The following is a 13,265-nucleotide window of genomic DNA, read 5'->3' on the forward strand; positions in this document are numbered from 1 at the left end:
TTTATGGGATGGGAATTTTAGACATTTGCATATTAGAGGTGCCTATGGGTTTGGAGACACCAAGTTTTATAGATGAGGAGAAATGTCTAAAATTAGTTCAGACCTATTAAATTTCTGCTTATTTGTCCTTATATATTTAAAAGTTTGTTTTATTAACTCTTGATAAATATGAAGCAATAATAATAGGTTAAATTGAATAATGGGTCAAAACAAATGATAGGTTAAATTCACAGTTTACTTATACGCGTGACAAAGGACAGATTCGGACAGTCACCTGACACTTTCTATCGTGTGTGTGTGTGTGTGTGTGTGTGTGTGTGTGTGTATGTGTGTGTGTGTGTGTGTGTGTGTGTATGTGTGTGTGTGTGTGTGTGTGTGTGTATGTGTGTGTGTGTGTATGTGTGTGTGTGTGTGTGTGTGTGTATGTGTGTGTGTGTGTGTGTGTGTGTATGTGTGTGTGTGTGTGTGTGTGTATGTGTGTGTGTGTGTGTGTGTGTGTGTATGTGTGTGTGTGTGTGTGTGTGTGTGTGTATGTGTGTGTGTGTGTGTGTGTGAGTGTGTGTGTGTGTGTGTGTGTGTGTGTGTGTGTGTGTGTGTGAATACATGCGGGACCAGAGGTTGAAATCAGGTGTCTTTCTTCAATTACTTTTCACCTTACTATTTTGAGACAGGGTCTCTTACTGAATCCGGAGCTTGCCAGTTCGACTAGGCCAGCTCTGAGCTGTTCCAGGAATTTGCCATTTCCTCCTAAGCTCCAGCCCTAGATTGACAGATGTGCGCCACCACAGCCAGCGCTAACACAGCTGCTGGGGAGCTTCATCCAGATCCTCACGCTTGCACTGAAATCTCCTTACCCATGGAGCCACCTCCCCAGTCCCCGTCTTCTTTTCAAAAGTTATTTTTTTTCCTAACGAATATATAGACATTATATTCTTCCTTGAGTTTTAATTTGGAATCTGGAAAGAAAAGAAAAGAAAAAACCCAAGCAAGTTGAAGCGCCTTTAAAGAAGTAATCCCAGCTCCCTAGGTAACTGTCCAGGGTTGGATGTGACTCTGGAAACCATCTGGTCTACCCGATTTCTCTGCTAGATTTCTGCCCTGGTCCTAACCACATGAAAAGCTGGAGATGTCTGGTTGCCCATAGGGAGCTGTTCCCACCAACCTTTTAGCCCCACTGGAAGTGAAAGTCAAAGAGATGGTAACTATTGCTCCTTCCTTGCCTATGAGGCTATTTGATCGCGGAAGGAAATTAATTGGCCTGGCATGATTCGTTTTTTTCGAAAAGTCACATTGGTTCCCACCCAATACTTTGTGCCTTTGAAGCCGATGCTAATTGATTGATGTTAAGTTCTGTATTTTCCCTGGTACTGAAGTGAGGCTGACAGGTCTATAATTACCAGGATTGTCCTCTCTCCCTTTTTAAGAGGATGAGCACTTCATTTACCCTTTTTCAGTCTACAGGGACTGCTTGATCCTCTTGCGTTCTCAAAAATAATCACTGGCAGCTATGTAATAACACCTGCCAATTCCTTAAGCACTCCTAGAAGAATGTCATCAGGCCCTGCTGATTTGCTTAAAGCTGGCTTTTCAAAAATACCTTTAACCATTTCTTCCTTCTTCAGGCTTGTGTGTTCTGCCATCACGGGCTGGCACTGTTCTGATAACTGTGCCCCTGATAGTTTTCTTTATTCATTTAAGAACTTAGGATTCCGCTGTCTTTCCCCCAGTCATTGCCATGAGCTTCCTTTCCCGTCTTGGAGGTGTGGTGTGAGATACTTCCTCGGACCTCCACGTTAACCTTCTTTATCGCTAGAAAGGCTTGCACGTCACTGCCTATGTAATCTATAAATTATGGGCACTTTTGTTGAGTACAGAGCTGCATATTCAGTGACAGGCATTTTATTAAAATGAATGTGGTTTAGACAGTTTTCTCACCGGACCTCTGCTTACATAGGGGCCCATTTTTAAAAAGCTATTTTGGAATGATTCTCTATTCCTAGACAAATGCCAAAAATAGGGCAAATTTCTCATGCATCCTCCTTTATCTTGTCCCAATGTTACCTTCTTATGCAACCCGACTAAGAAATTAACTCTGGTTAGATGATTAGGAATGAAACTAGATACAGTTTTTGAATTTTGTATATTTTCCATTAATTTTTATTTTCTGTTCTCTCATCCAATTCAGAACCTCCCATTGCATTTAGCAAATTCATTAAAATTGCTTTCATCACCAGTGGTTGAAAATGATAGTGTGATAATGCTCACCAGGCTTCTACTAATCTTCAGATAGTCAACTAATTACCTTCACTTGAAAGAATAATATTTTCTTTATATCTATTTATACTAAAAATGGTGCCCTCCATCTGTCTCCAAGATTAGTTCAATGATATGAGTTCTGGTCCCTGGGTATGCTCCCCAAACCCCCACCAGTGAGTAAAACCTGGGCAAATTGCTAAAAAGGCTCTCCTTTTTCTGATATTTATTTGGTTTCAGCTTGTGTGTGTGTGTTTCTGAGTACGCCTGCATTTGTGTGGAGGCTCGAAGCTGATGTCAGACACCTTCCTCAGTTGCTGTTCATCTCATTTTTGGAGAAACAGTCTTTCACTAGTGTGTAGCTTTCCTACTTAATTTGACTGGCTGGCTAGCAAGGCCCGGGGGCCGTTCTGCCTCCACCTCTCCCGTGCTGAGGCTACAGGCATACACTGCTCCCATGTTTTATTTGAGTACTTTTTATGAGTTTGTAGGATTTGAACCCAAGTCCTCATGCTTGTGTATCAGGCACTTTTACCTACAGACCCATTTCTCAAGCTTCTGACTCATTTTAGAGCTGTGTCTTCCATATAACTCAGGCTAGCCTAGATTTTGCTGCATGGGCCAGGATGGATTTAGGCTGGTAATCCCCCTGCCTCATGTTTCCTAGTTCTGGGATTTCAGGTGTGTACCACAGCATGCAGTCTTGGATCACCATGTTATTTTAATATCTTAGCTGTTCTTTTCCTTCTTTCACCTTGAGTCACTCTGACTAGAGTGAGGCGGGGGACATGGTATAGACTAGAGTGAGGCGGGGGACACGGTATAAACTGAAGGACCTAATTCAGTCTCAGGAGCAGGCAAGTGCAGGCTGGTACCCAAAGGTGAAGTGCCCATCAGTTCTCTGTCTTGGGTACCCTACTTTAAAATAATTCCCTATCTTAAAAAAAAAAAGATTTTATGCCAGCAGGTGGTGGTGCACGCCTTTAATCCCAGCACTCAGGAGGCAGAGGCAGAGGCAGGAGAATCTCTGTGAGTTCGAGGCCAGCCTGGCTTACAAGAGCTAGCTCCAGGACAGTTAGGGCTGTTACACGGACTTTTACTCTGTTTCTACTCTAAAAGATTTTATTTTAAATGTACGTATTTGTGTGTCTGAGTGTGGGTTTGTACCGATGAATGCAGTACATATGGAGGTCAGAAGAGGGCGCCAGGCACCTAGAGCTGGAATTACAGGCGGTTTTGAGCTGCCCAGTGCTGGGAATCAACTCTGGTTTTCTGCAAGAGCAATCTGCTTCTGATGGCTGAGTCCTCTCTCCAGTCCCAGAACTGCATTCTCTTTGCCACAGCTCCGCTCTGCTCCTGGGGTTTGGAGTCTGTGTTCTTTGGTTTATAGGGCCATACACTTTCTCTTCCATTACCCATCTCTCCCTCCTTCTCTTTCCTTTGTTACACATAACATCTGATATAATAGTTTACTTTTCTCCCATAAATATGGTCCTGAATCAGGACCTCCTGCCTATTTGCCCAACTCCTCATCAGTATTAGTCAAAATTCCAGAAAGCCTGGGTTTCTCCTTTGTCAACACGGAAAGCAGGTCTTGGAGGGGCTCCGAGGAGATAGGTGTAGGTCTCCATGTAATTGCGTGTTTGTATGCATAGCATGCAATTTAGATTTTGCGCTAAGTGCTAGGGAAAAAGAGCTCTGTTTTAAAGCTTGTCTCAAGCTGTTAGACCTTCTTCTGGGCAATTAGAATAATAAAATGCGATTTAATGCCTTTCTCCCTCTAAGCTGCCAGATGCATTTATAAGCCCATGGCTTCCTCCGATTGGGGCGATAAGTAAACTCATGGTAGCTGTGAGTGAAAATATCCTACAATGTTCATATTTAGAAAGAAATAAATTATGATCATCTTCCTGAGATTGATTTAGGAAAACCAGCTGATTTTCTTTTAAACTTTTTTGGTGATTTTCCTGAGTAAGGTCAGTAAGAGGAGGTGGAATTGCTTGGCTGGTAGCGGATGCAGGCAGCTTCAGGGAATAATGTGTGGTTTATTTCGTGAAGTGGAGCATCCTGGGAGCGTGGTAACAGATGCAATGAGGAGAGGCCAGCAATGTGTGGCTACCTACACAGCAGCTGGGGGTCTAACCCAGGGATTCCGCGAGGGTCCGAGCAGCAGTAGCTATGTTTACATGGAACTTAGTTTACAATCAGAAAGAAAGGGGCCATAGTATGGAATTCTCAGAAATCATTCCATCTGCTCCCCAGATTTGTGTCAATGCATTTAGAGACTGGCTTAAACGCTTCAGGTTTCGAGTTTGCTAAGAGAAAGAGAGCCTCAAGTTGAAGGGAAATTGCTTAGTTGGTGCACTGTCTAGACCTAGAGGTTAGGGTTAATTCAAAGTCAGTTTTGAGAAAGACTGGCAAGGCATAAGGTCTGCCTTTTCACATTTGAATAGGGTATGGGTTACCACTTGACCTGCTTGGGCTGTGAAGTCAGGCCCCACAACGAGGCACGGAGGGTCAAGTAGCTTGTATAGGAGGTGGTTGTAGAAAACTCAGCCACGTTAGGGATGGAGACAAGGAAGGGGGAGAAGCAGGTTAAGCTTGCTACGACTGATCCACTGGGCTCAGTCCGATGGAGGAATTCTGGGGGAGAGCAAAGGGCCCCAGCCTTGAGTTAGCTTGGACTGAGGGGAAAGGGATGTGGTAATTTGATCAGTCTTCTCCCTATCTGTCCGTTATTGGTTGAGGACTCTCCGGCACGTGCTGATGGAATGACTGGATTCCAGCCTCCAGAAGAACGGCTCCCAGGCAGCGAGGCACAGTTGTGGCATTAAGAAGGGGCTGAGAGATGGCTCAGAGGTTAAGAGCACTGCCTGCTCTTCCAAAGGTCCTGAGTTCAATTCCCAGCAACCACATGGTGGCCCACAACCATTTGTAATGAGATCTGGTGCTCTCTTCTGGCCTGCAGGAATACATGCAGACAAATACTGTATACTTAATAAATAAATAGTTTTTTTTAAAAAAGAACACCCGTCAGCTGATACGCAGAGATGCTTCAGAGTGGGCACAGTGGCATTCATTGCTATGGCTAACTCGGAAGTTTGCCCGAGACCCACCCTTATATCACTGTGATCTAGTATTTTCAGGATGAGCTAAATCCAGATAAGGAGAAAGATAATATCCAATATCGTGATAATGCTGGAAATAGCTAGGTTGAAAAGCCCCAAAGCTAGGAATTATGTCAGACCATGTGTGGTATGATTAGTTCCCTTCCTGCTTGGTAATTTAGTACTCTGAGTAACCCACAGGAGAACTCTCTTTAGTTCCCATCAAAAGAAGCTAGGGTACTCAGGAGGGGAGAGGCAGGCAGGCGCTGCCCAGTGCCTTACGTGGCTCTTGTTCATCAGGGCCTCCTCCACACACAGCTGGTTCTCTTGCAAGGTCTTCCCCTGTCTCTTGCAGACGTCATGTAGATTCTTGATGTCGAGCTGCAGGTTCAAGAGCTTGCTGTTCAGGTTGTTCACTTCTCTGTCTCTCTCCCCGGCCTAGGCAGCCAGAAAAAACAAAATCATCAGTTAGGAGCGACCAAGGAAACACTTGCTTCCTTCACTTAGCAGGTTGACGGGGACCTGAATTTGCTGCGAATCCGCTCGCCGCATCTCTGCTGATATTACTCATCTCGGGTAACATTTACACAGGATCCATTGATGAGGTGTCTGAGTGCCCTGCGTTAGTCAGACGATTACTTATTTATATTAATTAATCTTCGCCACGCTGCTGTGGGGGCATCAGACAATTCCCCTGTTTTTCAAGAGGAAGTCAGGGCCTAGGATGGTTCCAGGCACCCGGAGAACTGTCTATAAATATTAATGGTCTGCCACTGATGAAATAAACATATCGAGATGTCAAATGAACTTGTCAAGACCACAGTGAATCAGCGATGGAGCTGATGAGGGATTCTGAAGCCTCTCAACTTTCTCTTTATTCATTAACCACCGCCCCCCGCCCCCCACCCCCGCCTATTAACCCAGTGCTTTTCTTTACAAGGCTTACCATTGGGAGCAAAAGAGAAAGGCCTGGCCTGATCAGTAAGATCCCCTGACTTTGATTAGGAGTTAGAAGGGTTAGCTAATTGTTGCTAGATCAGAATGGAGAGTAGTGACTTGGATCAAAACAAAGTGTGCAGAGAGAAGCGACTTGGGTGGGGAGGGGGTTGGGTACAAAGCGATGGCAAGTGGGTGGGCTCTCTACCCCCTTAGGATGCCGGTTTCCAGCGTGGGTGGTGGTAATGTGAGAAGAATTTAGCAGGGAGCATTCGGCACCCCTGAAAGCTTCCTTCCTATGCCCGCATTGCTCTTCTTCATGCTTTAGAGGAAAGAAGGAAGAAGAAGAAAAGAAAGGTTCCCAGCTCCCACGTGAACCAGCAAACTGGTTTGGGAGGTGGGGCTGGGGAGCCAAAGAGAGAAGGGGAAGAAACTCTTAAAGGGGACGTTTACACAGAAGGCCTTTGGCTGATGTTAGCCCGATCCTAGAGGACAATGCAGGGCATGATTACATCTCAGAGTTGATCTTGATTGGTGGGAATGAGAGTTGAGTTCTCAAACTCTACACCAGTGATACAGTGGCCAAGGACTGAACCATGGGATGTGAGCAACCAAGCACTCCCAGCCCTCTAGTGACCCCAGTGACCTTAAAGCAACTGTTTCCAGAGGAATTCAGGGGAGGGGACACAGCAATGGGACATGGATCTGAGCAGCCTTTCCAAAGCCTCACATCTGGTTAGGAGGGGGGTCAGCGGATCACCCATGGAGCCAGGGTTCCGCCACCCTACCACACTGACGCAGTGGCTTCTGGAATACACAGCACACACTCCCATAGGAACTAGAGGCCTGAGATGGACGCAGTAAATCAGGCGTTAGCGGACTGGTCCATTTGGAAGACCTTTGAGCAAGGCCAAGGTGGGCCAGAGGACAGTGTGGGAGCTGGAACCACAGTGTCAGGGTACCCGGAATCCAGAGTGTTCCCAGAAGCCTTCCATCTCAGCTGACTCACTTCTCCATTTCCATTTAGTACCTGCAGCCCCCCCCCCATCACTTTATAGTTTAATTAGGTTAACGGCTCGGCTTTGTCATTAAAAGGATTTCATTATCTCAAAACCTCTCCCTCCCCCTTTCTAGCTCCTGTCCCTCACTCCTCACTTTCAGAAAAATCACACTAGATGTCAACTGCCTCAGGCCTGTGATTACCATTAAGACAATTACCAGGGACTCTCTTAAGAAAACGTGTGCAGAAGGTGGTTTTAAAAATTGGCATGCAAAAAAAATAAAAAAAAAAAATTGGCATGCAGACACTTTTTTTTTTTAACTTGAAAACAAGACGCGCGGTCCCAGTGAGGGAGCAGCTGCTTCACCCTGGCACCGTAGAGGCCTTTCTCATGTCGTGCTGCAAGGGATGGTGTGGAAACTCACAGGGGATGCTCAGGGTCCCTTGGCTCTGGCTACAAAATCACTTCTATCATCTGTGAATTAGGCGCCAATGCCACGCTTGCCCTACAAGAGGGTCTGAGAACGCTCTGCACCTTCGTCTTGATGCTGATTTTGATCTTAAGGTGAGGACCATGTCCTAGGGTTGCTTGGAATGGAGCCACATCCACCGAGGGCTCCATACTACAAAGCCGATGAGACCCAACTTGAGCGTCCCCAAGTTAACAGTTTAATGCACTTTCTCATGCTAGTGAAAACATCCACTCTCTAGAGGTTGGACTACCCTCTGAGTAGAAAGCCTAATGTTACCCCCTTCCTGTCTACCCCCAGGAATTCAGAGCGGGCCTTCAGCGTCATGTTATTTGGATATTTAGGATCAGCTTGGGGTCTCTAAGGAAATGTCTTCATTCATAAAACAAGAGGCTTGGGAGAAATCGCCTTCCTTTGCAGTCCCTTAAACCAGTTGAATAGCAAATGTGTTTTGCTAGATGTCAGATGAAATTTGCTAAAATAAAAATGTAATGGTTCATTCATTCCTAAACAGCAAATCACAGAGGTCTTGAGGTATCAGAGCAGGAGCGAAGGCTCGTGAAGAACAATGAGATGCTCCCCAGCATCCATTTTAAATGCAGTTAGTTGTATGAAGTGGCTGTGCTCAGAAACTCCGGAAAGGCGAGTGTTCCTGGGGTCCTAGTAGATCTAATTTATAATATCTTCTACAAAACACTAGCTGTGAACTATTTATAATCCCAGGTCCTTTCTGTAGAATGAATTTCCAGGCAGATGCCTTTAGAGTATCAATATGCATTAGGTATGGATTTATTCTGACATTTCGTCAATCATAGCTCTGTCAGCAGTCCTGGGGTAGGAGACAGACCAAGAGCTGTAGTGCTGATTCTTGGGTATCATCTGATCTCATCATGGATCTGAAGTTGTTAGTGACGTCTGAAATAACAAACCTCTGTTGCTAGGAGAGGTTTCATCTCCATAAGCCGGGGACTCAGAAACCCAGTTTTACTTATGTAAGATTCCAACCTGGCTACTCTGCCCGGAAGCATATGACGTTGGCCGAGCTACCAACCCACAGGTAAAATAGTAAATGCCAATACTGCAGTTGCCTCCATGAGCCTGGAAAATAAGCTATTCAATGAGAGTGAGTTCTGCATGGGTTAAGCAAGCCATTTGTTAATTAGCAGAGCTCCTCAAACACGTGTCTTAAGAGGGGGATTGCATGTGGCTCTGAGTTTTAAAGGACTGACAAACAGATTCATGTCTATTCTCAGGTCGAGCTGTGTCAGACTTAAGCTTATGACTCAGCAGCACTTGAGAGAAAAGAGTATCTAAGATTCAAAATGGTGGCATTCTGGCGGTTTGGGAACTTGAACAAGGTGGCTTTGAAAAACTGGGGTTGTAATTTCTAGGCTAGCTTTGGTGTCAAATGGTGACTTGGGTAATCGTCTGTGACAAATTCTCTAAGGATGAAGACAAATCTTCTACAAATAGTGGAAAGCCACTTTTAACCCTCGCAATCCTACAACCCCTGGACAGATACCAATCTATGGTGAGCGTTGTGCTTTAGAAAGCCGAAAGCTGAGGCTGAGATTTCTCAGCAGGTTACGATGCTGGCCCCCCAAACCTTGGGAACTGAATGGGAGATCAGAGACCCAAGAGGTGGAAGTTGTTTTCTGACCTCCACCTTGCCCCTATAAATAGATAAATGTAATGATACTTTATGAAATCAAAGCCATAAAAACTAATGTTGCCTCAGGAATTTTTACATTTTACTTGTGATAATTGAGTTTACACTTATTAACAGTAATTCCAAACACTAATATGGATATTGCTGACCAGAATCTCAAGTTTAATTTTATATAAACAGTGCAGTTTTTGTATTACTTTGGATGGGAATTAATGGAAAGTCATTCAAATTTTAGAAATTTTAGAAATAGCCCTGCTCGCGTAGCAAATAATATGGACATGTTAAATCCGGTGGCGCTCATGCAAGTAGGTACTTTAGGATACGCATGGTATATGGCAGAGATTGGCTACCTGTGAAACGTGAGTTGCTTTTTGTTGGCACTTCAGGCATTCCTTCATACTTTGGGCCATCATGTCCTGAGGGGCTAGTCTGATAGAGGGCAGGCTCCAGGAGAACAGAGATCTCTATTTCATTTGCTTTTCGAACCTCCAGCTCCTAGAACAATGCCTGGCACATTGAAGGTGTTCCAAAGACATACGTTAAATTGAAAAAAAAAATAGCCTAGAAAGTTCACACCAGACCCTTGTTCCCAGGAGAACTAGCAGCAGGTCCCGTATGGCAATAGTAACCCAGCAGGAAAGCAGCATAAATGTTTGGGTTAGGAGCAGCTTACTACTTGGCAAGAGCCCATGCCAATGTGAGACATCTCTACACTTATCCCCAATGGACCTTTTGTGGAACAAGGAAGGAATTAATACATAGAATTTGGCCAACTCTTTAACCACACAAAACAGAAAACTCCATTTCGACATCCTACTAGATAAAAAAGAGATGTTGGCAACTATAAAAAAATGCCTATTCGGTGCTTTTACACCCAGTGCCTGATAGCTACCTAGCAAGCATCTGAAATCCCGCTCATCATGTGTACTTCTAAGGCGAGGCGAAGGAGGCTCAGAGAGAGTGGGCAGCACAGTCCAGGTTACTCTATTGTTAGATGTGGGCCCAGAGCTGCTGAGGCTTAAATCTGAGCCCTTAAATCTATGGTCTGTGGCTTGCTCTGTCCGTGGTATTTTATGATGGGTATACCTGGAATTTGGAGGCATGGAGCTTGCAAGAGATCCCTTTCCACAAAGGTTCACCTTCACATAGGTAGGAGCTGGGAGCCTTACCTCATCTTTCAGTCCCTTGGCAGTTCGCAATTCTCCTTTAAGCTTTAGCATTTTTGTGAGCTTTGTTATAAACCTGAAAAAGTCCAAGTGTTTAAGATGGAAAAAAGTATAAACGAGTCCAGCCCTTTAAGGATTTTCCCAGCTGGACGGATGCCCTCAGCTGGGGAGCTGGAAAAGTCTCCCAAACCGTTAACAACACCGGCTTCTCTACCCATCTGCGTTGCCACGTGCGTTCAGACCTCTGTGAGGGAGGCAGAGCTGCAGTCTGCATCTTTCCCAGAAAACCACCGTGTGCAGGACGAAAGAGTTTCTGAATTTGCTCCTCTAGGGAAGAAAAGGGTCTCGCTTCCTTTCTAAACTTCTGTGTATTCTGCAGGTCAGATACAGTTAAGACTTATTTAGCTTTTTTAATGATCCAGGCAGGACCATTATTTGTATGTGACCTATTTCCATACTAACTCTGGGTGGGGGCAAGATGACTCTTATCCCCATCACACAGAGGCAGAAACTGAGGCCCAGAGATGTGAAATGGCTTACCCAAGGACACACAAGCTCTCTTGCTAGTCCACGAAGCTCACCTGTTCATTTTATCACTGTGAATTTAAAATGTCCAATAACGTGACCTTTTTTTTTAAGGCATCAACTTGCCACGGTGGGCATTATAAAGTTAGAGATCTTGTAAAGGGCTGAGAATGATCTAGATTAAAAAGCTTCCAGCGAAACTAAAGATGGCCGCACAGGTGATGGTTTGTAACTACAGGATGATGCGTTTGAGGTCATAATGCGTTGGCCTTCCTAAAATAATCTAATTCATTATGGGCTTAACTGTAAGGCCGAGGGGATTCCCACCAAGCACTTACCTGCAGAATGGTTCCAAGAATGAGAGGCCACCAAATACTCATTCTTTGTAATAAGCTACATCCCCCATCCCTCATATAAGCCAAGACTAAGAATGGTTGTGATGTGTGGAGTTTGGAATGCCTTATGGAGCTGCATTCTGATTTTCTGTGTTCTAGACCCTCTTACATCTTCATGCACAGATTTGCATCATGGGAATGATGGCATCACTCAGCCTTACCTGGTTGAGTAGGGCAAGGTTGGGCGATTTCATACTAGTTCTCCCGCCACCCCCTACCCCAATCCCAGCGGCTTAAAACTGGGAAGGATTACTTTCCACTCAGGCTACACGTCCTTTGTGAACCCTCTGGAGCTCTGCCCCACACTCTCCTTCCTCAGCTCCTTATTGTCTTCCTCTAGTGGAACCTCTATTATCTGGTACCTGGTCTGTTGCCATGGTGGCAGACAGGGAACCTGAGGAAGTACATTCTAGTTCATAAAGAAGAAGTGAAACACTTCACTTCCGCTCACATTTCATTGGTCCAACACAAACCTCATGATCACTCCTCACTTCCTTTGTTCCCTAAAGGGAATATTAATGGACAGCATAAGTAATTTCCACACAAGGCAAGTCAAAAAGATTAAAAGTAACTCGGCATCAAAGAGTAGTCAACAGGGCTCTGAGCTACCAAAGCTTTGAAACCTAGTTCAAAACCATGTGGATTCTGTCCCAGGGGGAGGCCATCTCATCGAGCCCTCATCTCTGCCTCTGGAGGTGAAGGGGCTGCAGTAAGCGACCTTCCTGCTCTGTCATAGCTCTCAGCTTCCCTTTGCCGTTCTACCTCCACAAACATCTTTATTTGGTAAGGGTGATACGCTCAGTCTGAGCATCACACACTAAAAATATGTCCTTGAGAATGACATTTCTCTTCAGGAACGTCCGCTGGGTCATCAGCTGATGATTCTCAAATCGAATCTTATTTAAAAGGTGACAAAAAAAAACCCCACAAAAATAATTTTCTAGACTGTGATGGTTTCAAAGAATATTTCAAAGGAAAATTAGAAGGTGTCTGTTCCATTATTCCCATGAAATATACTGGACTGTAGCAAGGGAGGTAACTCAGAGGGAGGATAACCGACTTGTTCTGGACTGTAGCAAGTAAAAAGCAAGAGAAAACAATAACAGGGTTTTGTCCCTCAAGGAAGACACAGGATTCCTGTGAGTCATTAGCAATAACAGTTGGGGGAGAACTTGGAAGTGCTCACAGTTGAAAAAAGAAGGGTTGCATGATACATCTCCAAGGTACTGGACAGTAATGTTTGCCAGATGGGTAGGAGAGAAGGCATAGAGGGAGGTTCCCTGCTTCATAACTGACCATTTGGAACCGTCCATCCCAGTCTCTTAGGAGGGTGCAAGCATTTCATGGAGAAGCAAACTCACCCCAGAGGGGGTAGGATAGTAGATCCTGATTGCTGACTGCTCTTTTGGGTCTAAGACTTGGTTAATGTCGCCTCTTTTCAAGTTCCCGGCTTCCACATCTTTGTTTCTTGCATCTCTGTTGAGTTCATTGCTTCTTCAGGCCTCGTCTGGGAACTTTTTTCTTGTTTTCAAAGTCTTGCCGTCTGTTTTTCAAATAGTATTTTTCTCCGTGACAGCTGTGCCCAGGAAAAAAAAATGAAGATTAATAGTCTAAATAAAAACTTAGAGTCCCATGGGGATGGACTGGTGGGCAAAGCAGTTGCCATGCAAGCCCGGTGACTGGAGTTTGATCCCTGGGATCTGTGTTCAGAAAGAAAACAGCCGCACATAGCAGCAGGCATCTG

The 13,265-nt window shown here is 44.8% G+C and overlaps 1 protein-coding gene across 1 annotated transcript in view; it reads right to left on the reverse strand.

Annotated features, from left to right (window-relative positions):
* The window catches only part of Pmfbp1 (polyamine modulated factor 1 binding protein 1), a 43,651-nt gene extending 30,654 nt beyond the window's left edge, over positions 1 to 12,997 (reverse strand). Inside the window, exons 1-2 of the mRNA XM_075977385.1 lie at positions 12,883 to 12,997; positions 5,643 to 5,798 (exon numbers count right to left, since the gene is read on the reverse strand). Coding sequence (XP_075833500.1) covers positions 5,643 to 5,657 — 15 coding nt within the window. The 5' untranslated portion in view covers positions 5,658 to 5,798; positions 12,883 to 12,997. The remainder of the gene's footprint in view (positions 1 to 5,642; positions 5,799 to 12,882) is intronic.
* Between the last annotated feature and the right edge of the window lie 268 nt (positions 12,998 to 13,265).

This window comes from Microtus pennsylvanicus, chromosome 6 (assembly GCF_037038515.1).
Source record: "Microtus pennsylvanicus isolate mMicPen1 chromosome 6, mMicPen1.hap1, whole genome shotgun sequence".
In the NCBI taxonomy this organism is placed as follows: Eukaryota; Metazoa; Chordata; class Mammalia; order Rodentia; family Cricetidae; genus Microtus; species Microtus pennsylvanicus.